This window comes from Canis lupus, chromosome 14 (genome assembly GCF_011100685.1).
Source record: "Canis lupus familiaris isolate Mischka breed German Shepherd chromosome 14, alternate assembly UU_Cfam_GSD_1.0, whole genome shotgun sequence".
NCBI classification, from domain to species: Eukaryota; Metazoa; Chordata; class Mammalia; order Carnivora; family Canidae; genus Canis; species Canis lupus.
This window is the reverse complement of record NC_049235.1, coordinates 16,709,815-16,730,737: the sequence shown is the minus strand read 5'-3', so window position 1 is coordinate 16,730,737 and position 20,923 is coordinate 16,709,815. Positions and strand designations below refer to the sequence as shown.

The 20,923-nt window shown below is 36.3% G+C and overlaps 1 protein-coding gene across 11 annotated transcripts in view; it reads right to left on the bottom strand.

Moving 5' to 3' along the window:
* The window catches only part of CDK14 (cyclin dependent kinase 14), a 722,239-nt gene that overhangs the window by 248,259 nt on the left and 453,057 nt on the right, over positions 1-20,923 (bottom strand). For all 11 annotated transcript variants that reach the window (XR_005369364.1, XM_038556760.1, XM_038556759.1 and 8 more), the window contains one exon: positions 18,965-19,088. Coding sequence is in view for 10 of the 11 variants with exons in the window: in XM_038556760.1 (XP_038412688.1) it covers positions 18,965-19,088 (124 nt within the window). In the remaining variant the exon portion in view is untranslated. The remainder of the gene's footprint in view (positions 1-18,964; positions 19,089-20,923) is intronic.

Here is a 20,923-nt window from a genome sequence, read left to right as displayed (position 1 = left end):
AAATTTCAGAGTGATCAAGGGCACCTTTTATTCTGGCTGTTTATCCTGTATTTATACACACAAAGACTTGTGTACATGGATATTCACTGTGACACTGTTTCTAGCAAAAGACTACACATCACCTCAAATTCCAGAAGAAAAGTAGCTAAATAAATTATGACACAGCTGATAAACTGCAGCCAATGAGGTCAGTAAATCTATGTGTCCTAATATGGAGCCAACTATAATACATTGTTAAGAGAAAAGGCAAAATAAAGAACAATGGGTATGCTATGTACTATTTGTACTTTTAAAAAAAAAGTGCTTATATATACATATTCTATCTCTGAAAAGAAACATAAGAAACAAGTAAAGGCAACTGCCTATGCGGAAAGAAGTAAGAAATCAGGAGTGAGAAGAAAGCTTAATTTTTACTCTACTCCCCTTTTATTCTCCGAAATATCTATTACTGTGTGCACATGTTATCTGTCGAAGGAAAAAAAAGGACTTTTTTTTTTTTTATTTTTTATTTATTTATGATAGTCACGGAGAGAGAGAGAGAGAGGCAGAGACATAGGCAGAGGGAGAAGCAGGCTCCATGCACCAGGAGCCCGATGTGGGATTCGATCCCGGGTCTCCAGGATCACGCCCTGGGCCAAAGGCAGGCGCCAAACCGCTGCGCCACCCAGGGATCCCCAGGACTTGTTTTTAGAAGAAAGAAAAAGGGTCAAATAAGTCCTCACCCAGCCACATGTAGTCCTAGCACCTCCTTCCCCCTCGAGGCACCCTCAGATTCTAGGGTATTTCTTTATACTTCATGAGTCCTGAAGTAGTGACCAGATGTAAATGATAGGCTTTCCTGGTGTGGCAGGGAAACTGATGGCTGGCAGCAATGAGCTAATGACTGGGTAGAATGAGCTAAAATAAACTATTAGTTAAATATTCTCACCAGTACAAGCGAGTTGTCTTCTAAAGCACAGGCTTGTCGTGTAATAGCCAGTTTAGCTACAGAGACCAAGATAAACTTGTATGAGCAATCTGAATCATCAGGCAATTCTGATGTTTAAAAAAAAAAAAAAAAAAAAAAACCACATACACAGACACACAACTTCCTTGAAGGGAAATCTGCTTGCAAGTATGATACTTAAAGTAGATTTCTCTAAGATGAAAGTGTCAAAACTGCCCGAAGCAGCTAGGATTTAATATTTTCTTTTCTTTTTTTTACAATTCATTCAATGAAATTTTTATTTCTACATTTAATGTAACCACATGAAGGCATGTTGCTCTAAACAACCAGAAATAATGGATATAAGAATATAGGTAGGTAGATTTTTGAGAAGTGCAAACTCAGAATCAGCAACATGACAATTTATCCTTATTTGTCAGCAAACATTACACATGCTAAGTTTGAGAGGACCAAGAATATTCCCAGAAGACTGCCATGGCTTTAGAAGAACTGTCAGCAATAAAATATAAACTCTTCTTATGCCAGACTAGAGAAGTGTCTTCTCCTTTAGGGATTAAAGACAGAAACCTGACATCTGAAGTACATGTCCTTTTTAGAATCTGAGATATATACTTTAAATATATTCCCTTCCTATCAGTCCAAATAACTTGTTCTTCCAGGCATTTATTCTCACCAATAAAGCTTTATTTGGAAGCATAGCTGAAGACATTTTAAGTTTAGAAATTATCTTTAAACCAAATTTGAGCTCTAGAATCATAAGGTGCTGTCTAGTTCGCTATCCTTTGTTTTTAATTGATCTGTTTCTTTCATTAAATATTTCTTAATGGAGCAAAAAGAGAAACTACTTGAACTATACATCTGGTAGTTAAGTAAAATTTAGTACATGTAGGTGGATTAATGTTTGAAATTGTGATTGTATATTAAAATCCAAGAGTACAAAAACATACCTCTAAATTGTTGGGCACTAAATTACTCTAAATCTATTACAAGGCATTAAAACACTACACTGCATCAAATGTTGTCAACAAATGTAGTACATATTTCTAAAAATATATTTCGAGGGAAATAATTGTCAAAATAAAATACCCACAGATTTTTTTAAAAAGATATACTTTACACTATCAATCATTTTCTGTAACAGTTTTTTGTCTTAAAAAAATGACAACTTTAAAGAGAAATAATTCGATTAAAAAATGGGTAGAGGACCTGAATAGACATTTCTCAAAAGAAGACATAGAAATGGCCAACAGACACATGAAAAGAGGCTCAACAACACCCATCATCAGGGAAGTGTAAGTCAAAACCACAATGAGATATCACCACACACCTGTCGGAATGTCTAGAATCAAAAACACAAGAAATAACAGATGCTAGTGAGGATGTGGAGAAAAGGGAACCCTTGTGCACTGTTGGTGGGAATGCAAACAGTGCAGCCACTGTGCAAAACAGTATGGAGGTTCCTCCAAAAATTGAAAATATAATTACCATATGATCCAGTAATTCCACTACTGGGTATTTACCAAAGAAAATAAAAACTGTAATTCAAAAAGATATATGCACCCCTATGTTTATTATAGAATTACTTATAATAACCAAGATATGGAAGCAACCCAAGTGTCTATACATAGATGACTGAACAAGGAATTGGTGGTATATAAAATGAATTTCATAAAAAAATGAAATCTTGCCACTTGAAACAATATGAATGGACCTGGATGGTATAATGCTAAGTGAGGTAAGTCAGTCAGAGAAAGACAAATACCATATGATTTATTCTTATGTAGAATTTAAGAAATAAAACAAATAAGCAACAAGCAAAGAAAAGAAACAAACAAAAAAGCCCAGACTCTTAAATATAGAGAATTGGTGGTTATCAAAGGGGAGGTGTGTGGATGGGGTGAATGAGTGAAACAGATAAAGGAGATTAAGAGCACAATTATCTTGATAAGCATAGAGAAATGTACAAAATTGCAAAAAAAAAAACCCAAAAATACAGACTTTCGGAAAGCACTAAATTCTTCACCGTCCTTTCTCCTTAATACCTAAGTTATAGTCAATGGGATGATTACACTGAGAAAAGTAATAAAATCTCCATTCCAGATTAAGCTGGCAGTCATAATAATTCTGTATTTGTTGAGTTTTTAAATGTTTTTTTTTTCATGGGCAAAGCAGAAGTTGACTCTGAAATTAGCAAAGGTATTTTTAAGGAAATGGCCACAAATTGTATAAACACCTGATAGAAAATACAGTAGACTTATTTTGGAGAAGAGTTTTTAAAGGATATTTAAAAATATTAAAATCTTGGACTTAAAGCTTAAAGATCATTAAATCTTGTCTTAATTTTTAATATACAGATAATAAAACTGCCTATTTAAAGTGACTAGTCCAAGGTCCAACAGCTAGTTCATGAAAATGTTAGAACAAATGCTTGGACTTCTCTCTCCTACCGTGTTCCTTTTATTAAATAAGCCTGCCATGTTGCTGTTGTCTCCACCCATGGAAAGGGCTTCCTCAGCAGACAGGTGTTCCCTAGTTTCTCACCCCTAGTCTTTGCTGTGAACCTTGGCTGTTGCCACTGTTCTCCCCCAAAAGATTAGGAAAGTGGACCAAGGCCTACTGTCACAGATTGGGCCATCTGTCAGTGGGCTCTGGATGACAAACTGTAAGTTGCAGGCACCTGGCTCTGCACCCTGCCTCTGTCTCAGGGGCCTATCTGTGCAGGATCTGGGCCTGGCCCAGGTCCTGCCCAACTGGCAGCAGGTTCTAGCTGATAGGAGGCCAGCAAAAATGAGTGCAGAAACTCGCCTGTGCTGCAGTCCCAAGGCACAAGTGTCTGAAGGTGGAATTTAGAGACTCAAAATAGAGGCAAGTGCTAGATGGAAACAAGTCAGCCGAGAATAGCCTGGAGGCTAAATAAGAAGAAAGCAAGTAGACCATCAGATCAGCGGCTGCTTCGAGGCCACTTTGGAAAGAGGCTGGGAATAAATAAATAATAAAAAATATAACCAAATAGTTGCCATCTGCTGCTGTTGCCACTACCTAATTGATATTTAATCTCCTCTCTGGCTTTGCTACTCCATGTCCACCAATATCTTTGCCCATGGCTAAAAGTAAAATCTCTCTTTGTCATGTTATTGTAGAGGGACTGTAAATATTACCATTACGGAAATCTACCTACCATTACTTATGCTGTACTCTGTCCCTGTCCTTGACTCAGAAACCTCATGAAATCCTATTCATCCTTGGAAAAGACCTCTTGAGGCTGTCTCCTCTAACTCTCCCAAGCAAAATATATAGCACCCTTTCCTGGGCTCCTGTTATGTACAGAGAAGTCATCTGTTGAAAAAATAGTGTACTTAGTGGCATAACTTGTCTAATTTCTCAGTAAGCTGCTTGAGAACAGCCTACAGACTTACTACCTTCTCAACTTTCCATTTTGCTATCTGGAAAAGGAGGCTCATGTGAAGATTATACAAGATATAACAGGCAGAGTGCTCACCCCAGCATCTGACACAAGTACCAGTCAGTCAATGAAGGCTTACTTCTCATCACTATTTGTCAGCAGCAGCATCATTACCAATATCCTTTATACATCTCTACACCCTAGCATAAGGCTTTACATGCTCAGTTAACTGCCACTTCTTTTGGAAAGTCCTATCACACACTGTAATTATCCTGAGATAACTGGATAGCAGCTGGCAGGTTCCTCTGACACTCCTGCCTCCTGATATTCATTCTTTTGCAGAACCCCCTCCTTGCCCTGTTGAGTATAGATGGGACCTATTACTTGTTTCTAAAAAAACAGAACGTGGCAAAGACTGTAACTTTTGTCTTGCTGCTGACTCACTTTATTGCCTTCTTGGTTTGAATATTTTGATGCAGCAAGCAGCCATGTTGGAGAGGTCCATGTGGCAGGCACCTGAGAGTGGCCTCTGGCCAACATCCAGCATGGAGGTGGGGCCCTGTGTCCAATATATATATATATATATATATATTGTTGAATGGCAATATATAACTAATATACCGATATTTTCCCAAAGTATATTCCAGAGTTAAAAACATGTTCTTAGCCAAATAAATATGAGAGATGTGACACCAGATTTTATGTTAACTACAGGAAGGTCAAGGGCCTTTAATCACTAGCCATATTAGCTAACATATTATGTTGCAAATTCACTAGGTGAAGGCAACAGAGGAAGACATACACATGAAGTTCACCCTAAACTGCCTTGACCAAGGAGAATTTTTTTATTTTAAAAATTATTTTTGACGGATATAGGGCCACAGTTTTAGAAATGCCTTTTCAGATTTATGGAAGCAGTAAAAGAAACAGCAATCAAAACTGGCTCTGAATACCTCTGTAAGAAGAAGGCAGGATAAGTGTGTAAAGGGGACAAGAGCCATCTAACTAACTGGGGGGAAATGACTGGCTCCTGCTAAAAATAATACAAAGATGAAAAAAAATTCACTTCCAACATTTCTTTTTTTTTTTTTTTTAATTTTTTTATTTATTCATGATAGGCACACAGTGAGAGAGAGAGAGGCAGAGACACAGGCAGAGGGAGAAGCAGGCTCCATGCACCGGGAGCCTGACGTGGGATTCGATCCCGGATCTCCGGGACCGCGCCTTGGGCCAAAGGCAGGCGCCAAACCGCTGCGCCACCCAGGGATCCCCACTTCCAACATTTCTATAGTGATTCTCTCTTTAGATATGCCAAGCATGATATTTTTATGGGCAAAATAAACTACATACTTGTATTTCTCAACAAAACAATTTATGGCTACAAAGAAGACAAAACAATAGTTCTCATTCTTTCTCCTCCATCACTGCAATGATATATATCATCTATCACCAGCATTGACAGTGACTATGGTTGAGCTGGAGGTGGCATGGGCAGCTTGGAGAAAGGAAGGTAAAGGGAGAGTAAAGTCTAATAATGAGCACTTTGGTGTCACATGTCATATGAAAAAGGGTTTTGAGTTTTGTTTTTTAATGTTTTCCTGATTCCCAGAAATTTTATCTATGGCAATGAAAGGGCAAGTTGGCATGTACTACAATGTTTGACTACCTTCAATGCTTGAGCTTTCAATGTACAGATAGCTCCTTAGAGCTGGAGGGTAAAAATACTGTTTATTTTGGCATTCACTTAGTGATTCAAAGACAATTTCAAATTTGCATCCAAATTTCTCTACTTTTGGGATCCCTGGGTGGCTCAGCGGTTTGGCACCTGCCTTCGGTCCAGGGCGTCTTCCTGGAGTCCTGGGATCAAGTCCCACATCGGGCTCCCTGTGGGGAGCCTGCTTCTCCCTCTGCCTGTGTCTCTGCCTCTCTCTCTCTCTCTCTCTCTCTGTCTCTCTCTTTCTCATCTCCCTCTCTCTGTGTCTCTTATGAATAAGTAAAATCTTTAAAAAAAAATTTCTCTACTTTTTGGAGGGAGATCAAAAGAGCTCACTTATATCTATCCCCACTGACAAAGTGTTGGGTAGCAAAACATATTTATCTATAATTTTCATATTTAAAAGATCATGGATCAATAAAAATCAGAACTACTTGGACATTCTTCATGTTGTTATTTAAAAGATATAGGGTAGCCCTGGTGGCGCAGCGGTTTAGTGCCACCTGTAGCCCGGGGTGTGATCCTGGAGACCCAGGATCGAGTCCCGCGTCGGGCTCCCTGCATGGAGCCTGCTTCTCTCTCTGCCTGTGTCTCTGCCTCTCTTTCGCTCTCTCTGAATAAATAAATAAATAAATCTTTAAAAATAAATGAATAAATGAATAAATAAATGAATGAATAAATAAATAAATGAATAAATAAATGAATGAATAAAAGATATAAAAGAAGTCATATGATCTTCCAGGATGATTTCAGGATGAATTATTTTCAAGCCTACAGACTCAACAGAAATGCCAGTGTTAAAATGTCAATCAATGGGACGCCCATGCTGAGCTAATATTATAAGCTCAAACAACATTCTCATATTAAAAAGGGGGTAATGAGACCTGTAGTGTCCCCTTCACATGGTTATGAGGGTAACACAAAATAAGAACTATGAAATCACTTCATGAACTATAAAAGGCTGGTTTTATTATTATTACAAGTGAGAGAGGTTTGAATGTTTCCTAAAAGCAATCTAATGTCAAGTGCTTCCGATAAAATGTTTCAATGATTCAACTACTACAATGTTTCCAATGTTAAATTCAATATTCAAAAATGAAAATGCTTCCAGCCACTGGAGTCTAGAATGACTTCTACATCTTGTACGAGGCAAAATGCTTGTCTTTTGCTTCAACACTGTATATCAATAGATGGCCCATATTCAAAGCAGATCATAGACACGTCACTGACAAAGATGGTAAAATAAGCAATTCTTAAAATTTTAAAAGTGACTAAGTTTGCTGTCATAGCCAATGCTGACAAAAGGTAAGGTACTGAATGTAGGTTACTGATATTTTTATTAAAATGAAGGATACACCCTACAAACTGCTTGGCTTATGAATTTGCTAAGGAATCTCCCGTAATCTTAAATAATTTGTTTTGACAATCTATGAATACCCTTTCTCAAAGATGACAAGCATGTTCCTTAATTTATGCCTATTTCTAACTGTGTAGTACTTTTCCTCTTGAGATTTTACAGACTGGTCAAATGAACTTTGACATCAAATTTCATTAAAAAAAAAATGGCCACAAGTCTTAGAAAACAAGCTATAACGGACCTACATTGTTTTCTCATAAAGTCTGTGTTGCAAAGCATCAAATCTCTGAAGACCCTTAAAAATCAATATGCCATTTTTCATTTATATTTCTGCATTACCTAACAATGTAAAAGTAATTCCTGCAGCAAATTGACTCCTAAGAGACTACAACTGATGCTGCACATAAGTGGTGTTCATTCTTATAGTGTTCAAGGATTTACTCATTTCTTTATTACAGTGTGCACTAAGGTATAATTATATTTTTCATTAGGGCTGATTTTTCTCACGGTTCACAAAACTTTCTTATCTCTCTCCTACTGAAACATTTGGCAGAAACACTCAGTTGTTTATGAGGAAAAAATGTATACCAGCAGATTCTTGGTTAATTAACAAAAAGTTTGATTCATAAAAGAACTAACATGTATAATTTTATTCTCAAAGAATGACACTAATGATTACAAATCTATCGTAAAAAGTTCTGTCACAAGAATTAGTCCCTCCTATTAAATTATCCTAGTCCCAGAGCAGCCCAGGTGGCTCAGTGGTTTAGTGCTGCCTTCAGTCCAGGGCGTGATCCTGGAGACCTGGGATCGAGTCCCACATTGAGCTCCCTGCATGGCGCCTACTTCTGCCTCTACCTGTGTCTCTTCCTCTCTCTCTGTCTCTCATGAATAAATAAATAAGATCTTTTTTAAAAAAATAAATTATCCTGGTCCCTTTACCAGGGAAGCTAATCTGAATGGCACTGTGATAGGTATATTTTTAAATCTGAACTGCACACAACAGAAAATTTTTAACACTGATTTGTAGAGAATTACTTTGAACATTCCACCTTGACCAGTAATTATACTTTAAAAGAGACAAATGACAATTTCCATAAAATATAAAAGGCAATGATTTAAAAATAAGATCACTTAAAAAAGTTCATGAGCCCTTGGGGCATCTCCAAATAATAAAAATGGGGACTGTAAGGCATAAGCAAAGTTGTAGGAACCATGTTGTTGTGATTTACCACTGTATGGTCAGCTGCGAGCACTCAATAAAAATCTGTTGAATTAACTGTTGAATAATATTCCTTATTGTATCCTTGTTCAAAAAGGCAAGAAAGTATGTTATGCACTTTAGAGAAAAAAATTGCATTAAAAATAAACAACATTTTGGGCAGCCCAGGTGGCTCAGCGGTTTAGCGCCGACTTCAGCCCAGGGCGTGATCCTGGAGACCTGGGATGGAGTCCCATGTCGGGCTCCCTGAATGGAGCCTGCTTCTCCCTCTGCCTGTGTCTCTGCCTTTCTCTTTCTCTGTCTGTCTCTGTCTCTCTGTCTCTCATGAATAAATAAATAAAATTTTAAAAAATAATAAAAATAAATAACATTTTGAACATGTAAACCCTAATCCCTAAAGGGTTAATAATAAATGTGACATTTATATGGACTGTCTAAAAGTCACACACTCTCCTTAAATGATTTGTAAGTGTTAATTTGTCTTCTAACAATTCTGTGAGGTATCCCATATTACGATCACCATCCTTATTTTTAAATAGGTAAACTAAGGCACAGAGATCTTTCAGTAATTCACCCAAGGACACATGATTTGTAAATGGTAGAGTCAGTATTCAAACTCAGACATGTGGTTACAGACTCTGCACCCTAACCATTCTGGGACATTTTATTTTATCTTATCTTTTCACTTGGATATATTTACTTCTATGTAAAAAGTTTTCTATTTCAGATCTAAATGTTTTCACGTAGTACTTCTGTTACAGCCCCCTCTGCCCTGGAATTGTATACTATTTATTCCCAACCTGTGGAAAAGCCAAGATTTGAACAGAAGGTTTCTCCCACCAGGAGGCAACAAGGACATTTTTCAACTACTGCCCAGCACAGCTGAGTCATAGTGGAACATTGTTAAAGTCAATTCAGCCTTCTTCTGCCCATAGGGCATCTCGATGCTTTAATTCCTCCCAGTAATATAATGAAAGAGGGTGGTTACTTCTAATTCATAAATTACCAAATCCATTACAACTTCTATTTCCAATGAGGTTTCCTGTAGGTTTGCTGTGAGAAACATTCTTTATATCGTTGTTTTTTCCATTTCCCCAAGATGCACACACTAGTTTTAATATTAGGACTGAGTGATAGCCACCTTCCCACTAGGATCTCACTGTGGCTGACACAGGTTCCCAGACCAGGAGAGATCATTTTGACCTAAACATGTGGTCAGCACTTTTACCTTCTCATATGTATGGGGAATAAGACTGTGCATGTGCTAAATAAGTGATCAATAGTTTACTGGATACTACACGAGGTCTCTAGAGACACTGGCGACAATAATATTAATAACTTAACAAGTCACTTACTCAGTAACAGGCACAATGTTAACTTAATTCTCCATCGCTGGGCCAAAGTATATACATACATTTTTAAGATGAGGGATTTAGACAAGACAATGTCTGAGTTTCCTTCAAAATCCAGATAAAATCTAAAATTCAAAATTCTGAAAATTTGCATGTAGTGGGTTTTCCTATATAATTATAACAGATTTATGTCAATTTTCCCTCAGACTTGCTGCCTTTATCTGAAAAACAAAAATAATAAAACTTTCCTAATGATATGACTCTTATTGACAACAGGATGAGGGTTTGGACAATAACATCCCATTCTACTTCCAACTCTTGGAGAGAAAGGCTATCACATCATATTTTATATTATTCTTTTAACATTAATAGTAGCGATTTTTATTAGATGCTTCCAACATATTTTAAGTAGGTTGAGAGCTTACCGATACCTTTTCAGAAACCATCTGTGACTTTTCTTATGCCTCTATTTCTTGTCCCATTCTCTCATGTGTGTGTGGTGGGGATACTCAATTTAGCCAACTCACTGACCTCAGTTTAGGACTTTCAGGCTGGTTCTAAGCACAGCTTCCACATCTAACATTTGCTGGTTGTTGTTTCACACAATAGATTTCTTAGCTGGCAACTCTAACTCCAAAACTGGAAAGAAAAACCAAATACCTCAATCTGTATTTTATGTCAATATCCTTCCAGATTAAAAATTAGAATGTCAAATAATTTGGCAGATATTTAACTGAGACCCACTCCATTTCTAAGGTTTGAATTTTTGCATAAAGTTATATTATTTTAGGTCTGTAAGCTTGATTATACATACCGAGTTTATTTTTATGTGATAAAATAGACTGTTTTTCAGACGTGTCTAAAATCTCTAAGCAACACAGATCATTAGTTCTCAATAATTTTTTTACTTTTTAATTCTCTAGTACTTTCTTTTATTAACATGAAAGAAGAAAAGTCCTAGCTTCCTATGTTGATCTAGAATTCAGAAGAAATCATTCAAGAAGAAAATTTCTAATATTCATATAAATATGCACTACTCAAAAAGTAAAACCAACATAGATAGCATTTTAAAAACCTTAGAAAACAAAAGAGGAAAAGCAAACTAATATTGAACTGATAGTATTAAGGTAAGAAAAAAACATCCAAATTACAAGTTTTTTTAAGTGTGTCTAACCTTTAGAATTTACAGTGTATCTCAGATTTTCCACAGTAGCCAGTTTCTTTAGCTCCCCAGTAAAAATTTTAGAAAACATGTGATTCAGACTACAATGACTCACAGTCATCAACATTTCAGTATAAATTGGGCCTGTTGACATATGTATCAGTGGAGTCTGGTTTTGGCCGCATTTTAAAATGTGGCTTCTTGGAAGGTAAAGAGCTAGAGTCAGAGGAAGATCCACGAATAAGGGACATCAGTGAATTGTTAAATTCTAAACAACTTTTAACACTTATGTATAGGTTAACAAAACTCAGGTTCAAGTGAAAGCACTATTGTCCTGAATGGCATGGGAGTGTTACATGAGTCTAAGGTTTGTTTCACTGCCACTCTTGCTAATCACCTAAAATTCTTTCATTCTGGTCATCACTGCCAGCATTTAGCGTTGCAGCCATTCTACATGCAGATTTTTTCTAAAAACACATTGGTGTATTTCAACTCAGATCCTTCATCACTTATCTGATTTACTGCCAACAATTCTACCCTCATATTGTATAGTAAAAAAAAAAAAAGAAAGAAAGAAAGAAAAGAAAAGAAAAAAAAGAAAAGAAAAGAAAAGAAAAGAAAAGAAAAGAAAAGAAAAGAAAAGAAAAGAAAAGAAAAGAAAGAAAAGAAAGAAAAGAAAAGAAAAGAAAAGAAAAGAAAAGAAAAGAAAAGAAAAGAAAAGAAAAAGGAAAAAGAAACATAATAGCTTCGCATATTGAAATCCCTTTGCCCAGAAGGTTTCCATCCACGGTGGAGAATGAGACGATCAGCCCTATTTGTAGCAGTCTGTTTTGCATTTTAAGATGTCTTATTACCTCACATGCATGATTTGGCTAAAAACGAACTAACGTTCTTTTGAATTTCCTCATTTCCATGGAGTTGGAAGCTGCCATTCTTAGCAATCAACCCCCATCCACACTGCTTCAGTCTGCTTTATGGTGACTGAACAGAGAGATTTCTCACAGACAGAGTAGAATATGCATATGAGTTGCAATTCATATAATTCCTTCTTGTTTCCATTTACAGCTTTTAAAAAGCCCATATAGATGAGTTTTTTAGAGGATTTTTAGGACAGTGAAACTTGTCTATAAACTTGATACTATAATGGCAAATACATCATTATAATTTGTCAAAACCCACAGAATGTACAACACCAAGAGTGACCCTAATATAAACTACAGATTTTAGGTGGTATTGACATATCAGAGTGGGTTCATCAATGGTCACAAATGTACATTCTGGTGGAGGGATGTTGATAATGACATGCATGTGTGGGGGCAGGGAGTACATGTGAATTCTGTATAATTACTGCTCAATTTTTTTTTTTTAAATTACTGCTCAATTTTTATGTGCATCGGGCAGCCCGGGTGGCTCAGTGGTTTAGGGCCGCCTTCAGGTCGGGGTGTGATCCTGGAGACCTGGGATCAAGTCCAACATCGGGCTCCCTGCACAGAGGAAGCCTGCTTCTCCCTCTGTCTGTGTCTCTCATGAATAAATGAATAAAATCTTTAAAAAAAAATTTTTTTTTTTACTGTGCATCTACAACTGGTCTAAAACATAAAGTCTATTTAAAAGGAGAACAAAATCTCTCATGTATTAGCATCTTCGCATAGCTGGGAGAAGTCACACTGTGATAAGACAAAACAGAAAAACAATGTAATTAAATGTTACCATCATTGTCATCATCATCCCCCTTGAATGTGAGAAAACTTTTGAAGGGAGGAGTGGGATATTAAAAAAAGATTTAAATAATGAAGCTAAGTGATGATTTTATGATCAGAGAGAAGACAATTTTAAGTATCAGCATTCCTTTTCAAAAGCGTGACCACATCTTTACAATAACTGTCTAGTTCACATGTTGATCAAAATTATTTCTAACATGTTGTCTTGATAATCTGATAGATTTTCAGATATGTACATTTTAGTTTGGAGTTTTAATGAAGTTTAGAAAAATTAGGGAAAAATAGACCTTTCTTTGGCTCAAACCACAGCATCAATTCCTTTGAAAATATTCTTCAGTTTTCAGATGTCTATGAAAACAACTGCCTGAACTTTGCATTAAAACTGCTCAGGTGTTAAACTGCTGAGAAAGCCTTTTAAAAGTAGAGTGACATCTTACGGAAAATATAGTTAATTCTGCTAATAGAAAATATATTCTGAAACAAAGATACGGTAAAATTGAAGCCTACAGGCCAAACAAATGGGCTAAGTTATATCTAACCTTGAATTTGTAACTATGGCTTCCATGGTGAATTTTATATGCTAATGATAAAAAAATAGTTAAAGGTCTATACTTTGGGGACTAACAGGCATTTATTCAGAGATATTCTATTTATCAAACTGACAGACTCTACAGACTCTACTCTGCATCTGAAAGCAGCTGATTTCCTTCTGTTTTCCACTATTCCCTACCGAATTCTGAGAGGCACATTACAAACAAACCCTGTACTCGCCATGGCCTCTGTAGAGTTACATCTCTAGTGTGTTCCGCAAATTAATCTAAAATGTGATTTACAATAATTTCCTTTCTTAAATCAAGACAGGGAACAGGGAACAGGGAACAGCCTGGAGGAGGAAACTACCAACATTAGGAAGGTAATATTTTAGACCTTTGGCGGGAAAGAGACCTGTCCAATTTTACTTGATTAAAACAATGGAGCCATTTAAACACGGTTCCTGCATTAAAAAAGTCACTGAAAAATATATAAACCAAAGCTCATGTGCTTATATGACAGAGTCCTCATGGTCTCTATTTTTCAGGGACAAATTCAGCCCAACTGTCTTTCCATATAGCTTGACATGATCCTTTAAAACAGTGGGAGAACAGCTGGGAAATATGGATGACCCCATCCTTGTCTTGCAGGGATTGCAGGAAAGCACAATTCTACAGGTTTATCTATTTTGTCTTAATCTCATCTACATGGAAATATACCCTTAAGTTTCATACTATTATACTGCAAATGAACATTAATTTCTTGGTGAATTTATTTATGCATTTACTTGTCATACTTCAATAATTTTCTTTTCATGCGATCTCAGTGCCTATTACAAATGTGTGGCTCTCATCTATTTGAATTTCCAGAAGACAGAATAAAAAGACATTTAGATTCAAGGGAGGGATGGTATAGTACCGATTCCAGATGCAACGGACCGATTTTTAATCACCAGAAAATATCTGGTTATTAGAAAATAAATTAATAATTTTAGAGATGTACAATGTACAAAAAGCAGCATGGGAAAGGATCTGGGAAAGTACTTGTTCAATGCTTTCAGTTTTCAGGTGAGGAGCCTAAGGGTCAGAAAGGATAAATGACATCTTCAAAGTCGCAGGCTAGTTAACAGACACAACCAGCTCTCCTAATGCAATGTTCAACACATTCGGCCCATAACAACAGCATAACTAGATGATCATTTAAGGCCTGCAGAGTAGGAGCTTCAAATCTTAAACACCTTTTGTGCATGTTTACATTCACTCAGTGACGTTTGTTTTTGCAGCCCAATGTTACAAACATAGTAAATACCAAGCAGGTGTGTAGGGCCTATGTGTAAGAGCTTCAAAGCAAACCTGAGGTTCCAACACTATCAAAAGTCTTTAACTTTTGACTGTGCCCAGCCAAGGGAGCACTGATAAAGAGAATATTAGTTTGTAAACTGCTGGTTTACCAAAGCAAATCAGCAGAAATTAGAAATTTAGGTGGGTGTTAGTCTTTTTTTTTTTTTTTTAAGATTTTATTTATTTGTGAGGAGGAGAGAGAGAACACAAGCGGGGTCGGGGGGGGGGGGCGGGTAGGGGGGTGCAGCAGACAGAGGGAGGGAGAAGCAAGCCCCCGGCTGAGCCAGATACACTGTGGGGCTCAATCCCCAGGACTCTTGAGACCATGACCTGAGCAGAAGGCAGATGCATAACCAACTGAGCCACTGAGGCACCTCCGTGGGTCTTAGTCTTTATGCTAATAATTTAGTCACACATATTTTTAATTCATTCAACCAATATTTGCTGAATGTCTACTCGTGCTAAGCATTGTTCTGGACACACAGCACAGATAAGAGAGAGAAAGACAAGCCAAGTCTCTGCCCTCACAAAACTTACAATCAAGTAATGTAATAAAAAAACTAAACAGATGAACAAATGAACGAAATCATTTCAGTGCTACTGAGGAAGTTAAACTGGATGATAGTAATGGGAAAGGTTCTATTTTTAAACAGGTGATAGATGATCTATGATCTCTTTGATTAGAAGGAGGTAGCCATGTGAGAAGCAAGAAAAATATTCTAGGCAAAGGGCTAAGTAAAAAGAGGCTCCGATGTGGGAATGTGTTTGGGGTTCAGTTGTACCACAGTTAGGCAAGGAGCAGCAGAGTGGTGAAAACACAGGCTGGAGGAGGGATCTGAAATAAGTTTTTTCATGCAGATAATATAAAGATGAACCCTTTTTTAGAAATGAGTCTGAATACCTCTACACAATTTTATTATTATTTTATTATATACAGGCAAGACAAACCTCGGTATTAGGAAAGCCATAATGATTCTAAATCACATAGAATTTACTTATTCAAAATGAATACAGAAAATAAGACCCAAAGAAGCACTTAAATATGACTGCTTACAAGGGAAAAAAAAGTAGTTACAGCATTTTTTGTGTGTAGCTGGAATTCAGAACTGAAATCCACTTAAATCTGAATGGGTCTACAAATAATACATGATCCTCTGGTTTACCTTGTCTAGCAGGTACACTCTCCATAATACTAACATTGGCCTCACCTATTACTATTGAATTAGTCAAATGACAAAATGTTCTTTAAACCATGAAGTATATTTTCTTTTTTATATTATAGTGTGTCATATTTGTTGTATGTAGAAAATACATATAATGACCAATGATGTACTAGAATGCATATACACAATCAATAATTTACTAGAAAATTAGGCAACTCTATAAGGTAAAGCATCCATGTGTATAAATACAAAGAAGACTGGGCTACCTGAGAGTCAAAGATATGGATCAAGCATCTGAATCCCAGTTTTGCAACCATTTACCTGAGTGATCAGGCCTCTGTGAACTCAGGTCTCTCTGAAAAATATGCATTACTATACCTTACTAGATTCAAGAGACAAGGAAACAAGAATTTCTAAGTGTCTGGCACACAGATTAAATTCAATAAATTCTAGTGTTTCCCCCTGCTCCCCAAGCAGTTTTTCTAATAAAAAATAGTAACATTTAAAATATGGGACCTATACTCAGACAGACTTCATTTGTCTCTTTTAATCAATTTTCACATAAGAAAAAAAAAGGTAGGACAAAAGAACTGCTTCTAAAGCTCTTTATACATCAAAGTCTGAATTAAGACCTAGTGTTTCTAATTGTTCTGCTGCCTGGAAGCACCCCATTTTGACTGTCTAGCTTCTCCACAGCTTCTACTGTGCTTCCTTCAGCTCAGACATTAACACGTGCCCAAGTGCAGTAAATCACAGCTAATTGCATGTCTTAAATTAAAAGACAAAAATAATGCACAATTAATTGGGGGGAAATTGTCAGTTGGTGGATGAGTCTTGCTCATTACACTTTGTGCACAGGATGCATGCCAAGGGTGTGTTTCAGGCAAGAAGACTCAATCTGTGACACTGAGGGGAAGGTGCATGGCACAACCTTTCTGCAGAGCAGTCTGGTGCAAGGAATCACACGCTTCAGAATACTGACACTGCCACAGCAGCACACACAGCTTCCTCTCCAAGGACGTTCAGTGCAGGACTGCAGTTGACAGCAAAATTTAGCAAGCACTAAAATTTTCATTGATAAGGAACTGAATAAATGGATGAGGTTTGCGCCATTAAAGGAAAAATCTAGCTGTTAGAAATGATTTTTTTTTTCATGTTTAACAATATGAAAAATTGTGCATGGCATATTCTTAGGTGAAAACTGTTTATAAAACAATATGTTTTGCAAAAGATAAGTGTAGAGGAGGAGGGGAAAGTACTAGGAAAAGAAACAAGGAAACATTTGCTCTGAATATCTCTAAATTTTCTAATTTTCTAAAACACTTCCTAAGCCTTTTAAAACTGAATTTCAATTTATTTCTGAACCTAAAATTATAACATATCTGTTTTAAAGATCCAAATGAATCTTTTAGGATGAATTTACCTGACAATTATAATAAAGATGTTGCCATAAAATTAAAAAACAATCCCCAGTAATCATTTATATATAATCACATTATACCCTTGGATACATAAACAAAATCAACTTTGTAAAATATATTTTATAAATATACAAGAAAACCATGTTCAATAGAATTATATGTTCAATGCAACTACTTACTCCAACATATACCTTATAATATATTAATACACCAGAAGAAAACCACTATAAAACCTTATTAATTTACTGATATTGACAAACTACAAAATATGCTCACAGCAAATCCAATAACCCTAAATTTGAAGAACTATAAATCTCTCCTCCACCCACCTACTCTTCCATTATTTTCTACTCTGTAATTGAAAGATTTTATGTCTGGCACCTAGTATTATTTTGATGCTAAAATCTGCAATAAACCACACACATACATACACAGAGTTTCATCATTTCTGCCAACTAGATGAGAAGAAATGACACTTTTGCAATATATATTCGTTATGCTAACTTTTGTTCTATTTCAATTTTAGGAGGAAAGAATATATAAAACCCAACAGAGTATATTCATTCCAAAGGTACTGAACAGTTCACTAACCTTGAAATAAGAAATAAACATTTCTTGCTCTTTTATTTATTGGAAGGTGGGGTGGGAAAAGATAATCATATTTCAGGAAAAACCTGTATCTCAACCTCAGGCATGTTTATGTCCCAAGGGTAATATTTCCATTCCATTCTTAATGGAACAAATTTCTAATCAGAATATGTATTCAAAAATAATTGAGGCAATGCAATGTCAACATATCATGCTGCCATCAGCATCCCTTGGTGCTGGGAATCAACTCGGCACCCTCTCTGCTGTGACATAGCCCAGGCAATGCAGGGATGTCACACTTGATGAAGGGAGGAGAGCTAGCAGGGATGATACAATTTTGCCCCCATCTGTGTACTCAACAGAGTCTGGAGGAAAGCTTCAAAGCTGGAAGAGGCCAACCTGAAAACTTTAAGGGATGGATGACTTATAACTGAAAATTACAACTTTTCAGTCAGAATCAGTGTCTACTTCTGTAAAGTTATTGAGAATTCCTGAAACAGTCATTTCTGAAAAACATAACACTGGCCCTAGATTTTTAAATTATTAAAATGGTAGGGCAATATGTATTATTGAATATATGTATTGAATACATTTTGTGATCCCTCCTAAAGTCCAGAGGCTTAAATTAAGGTTTCTTTAAGTCTGACAATAGATTGATTATTGTTGAAGCAGGTGATGGGGAATGAGTTTTCCTTACACTCTCCTCCTATTTTTTGAAAATATTTGACATTTGCATGATAAAAGGTGAACAAAATTAGGTTTCTTTCAATATATTTTATGCTAAAAATTTGACTGACTTTTCCTTTAGAAATATATGAGATCTGATTTATGCTTATGATTATTCAAGACTCTAAAGAGCAGCGTCAATTTTTAAAAAATCCATGAAGCATGATGTTGATCACTAAAAAAAAATTCCTTCAATCCTCAAAAAATTTTTACCATGATCTATAATGACAGAAGCACACCTAAACAAATGCAATGCCACCATCTGCCTGGCATTCTCACAGTGTGACAAAATAGACTGGTAATTAACTGCTTTCCTACCGAAATCTGCCAGCTTTAACTCCCCCGTGTCACTGATCAGAAGGTTCTGTGGTTTCAGGTCTCTGTGCAAAATATAACGCTGGTGGATGTAAGACAGCCCTCGCAGCAACTGAAATAAAAACAACTGAAAAAATAGGGAGACAAGAGTTAAAATCTGAACACAGATAAATGCCAGTTTCTATATACAATCTGCCTAGTACTTGTATTTAGCAAAAATGGGTACCCATCACTAAATTTCCTACCCAAATTGCTTAAAGAGAACATACATAAAGGTATGGAAATCCCTAGTTTAGTAACAAGTAAATCTGGAATTTTCTACCAACTTATTATGTCAACCCAGAGTGCCCTCCTCAGCCAGAAATCTATAATCCAATCTGCATTCTATAAATTAGGCAAAATGTAAAGAATCAATTCATTTTAATACCTGATTTCCTCAGGCTTACATTGATGCTGGAGACAGAGGGAAAAAAATCTATCCATAACTTTATCAAATAAAGCAGAATTTTTTTGCCAAGTTTATGTAAATGTGCACATATTCAATTCCATAGAAATGACATAAACATGTTACCCAATGATTCACCCATTAACATGATTTAAGGAATGGAAAGATAAGATGATTTCAATAATTAAAACAAAACAGTCACATGGCCCAATTAATACTACATTGTAATTATAATGCTTTTGCACATATGGCCACAGAGATTAGGCTGTCGCCTAAAGACAGACACGCACCTTTACTGATTACAGAGCAGACCCATCTGAAAGGAAACTAAAAACAGAGCAACCAAGAATTGAAGAGCAATATTTTCGAAGAAATAATTTTAGGAAATGATTGATGGTTTTCTATGTTTAGTTTCATATTGGATTATATCCAATATTTTTTGATAATAATATAATGTGATTTTCAAGGGTTTCCAATATTCTGTTTATGAAAAAGGAAATATTTTATTTTATTTTATTTTATTTTATTTTATTTTATTTTAATTTAATTTATTTATTGCAGGCTCCATGCCCATCAGGGAGCCCAATGTGGGGCTTGAACTCATGACCCTGAGAAGGAGACTTGAGCTGAGATCAAGAATTGTACACTTAACAGACTGAGCCACCCAGGCTCCCTGAAAAAGGAAATACTTCAAAACATTTCACTTCACAAAATAATCCTAATAATTTCTAGTTTTTAGAAATCAATCTTTTAAAACAAAAATAAAAACAAATGTTTTAAGTGCCTTCGGTATTCGAGTCTACATAATTAGCTAGTGACAAAAAGCAGTTTCAGGGAAATGTGAAATGAGTTAGTTGTCCAAGACGGATGATATAAGGATTCCAGAATATTTAAATGGAAGAAATTGGCAAACTCCTCAAGGGCCCTGGAAGCTAGCATCTCTGGAAAATTTCCAACTAACAGGAGTGGAGAGTGGGGCAGGTGCAGCTACAAAAGTCAAGTAAACTTTTTACAGGGTAGATACCTTGAAATCACAGGAAGACAAATGCATTTCAGAATCTTTGTATGTGATGACATGCCATGGAGCAGCAAAAACCTACAATCATTATTTCAGAATCTAAGCATCACAAAGGAAAAGCCTGTTTGTTCTGTGTTAGCCTAGATTAAATGAGTGGCTCAAGAACCTCAGGAAGCAAATGTCTCTCTAGACTCCTCCTCTCAATCCTTCCTGTGTAGCAGATGGAGAGACTTAACACCATCACCAGCAGCTTCCAGCTTCATTCTTTCCTCCTAATACCCCCCCCACCCCAAAGACTAAAGCTTACAATTTCTAAGAAAATCCATATTCCTTCAGTATAGAAGGGAGGAGGTGAGCAAATAAAGCTACCATGTGCCTTCAAAAGCTTAAAAACAGAAGGCAAGAGTAGACCACATAACCACCTTGATTTTAAAAAAATGGATTGTGGAAAGAAAGTTTTAGCCTTCTGAAAAGTACAGAAGTCGGAGACTTATCAGAA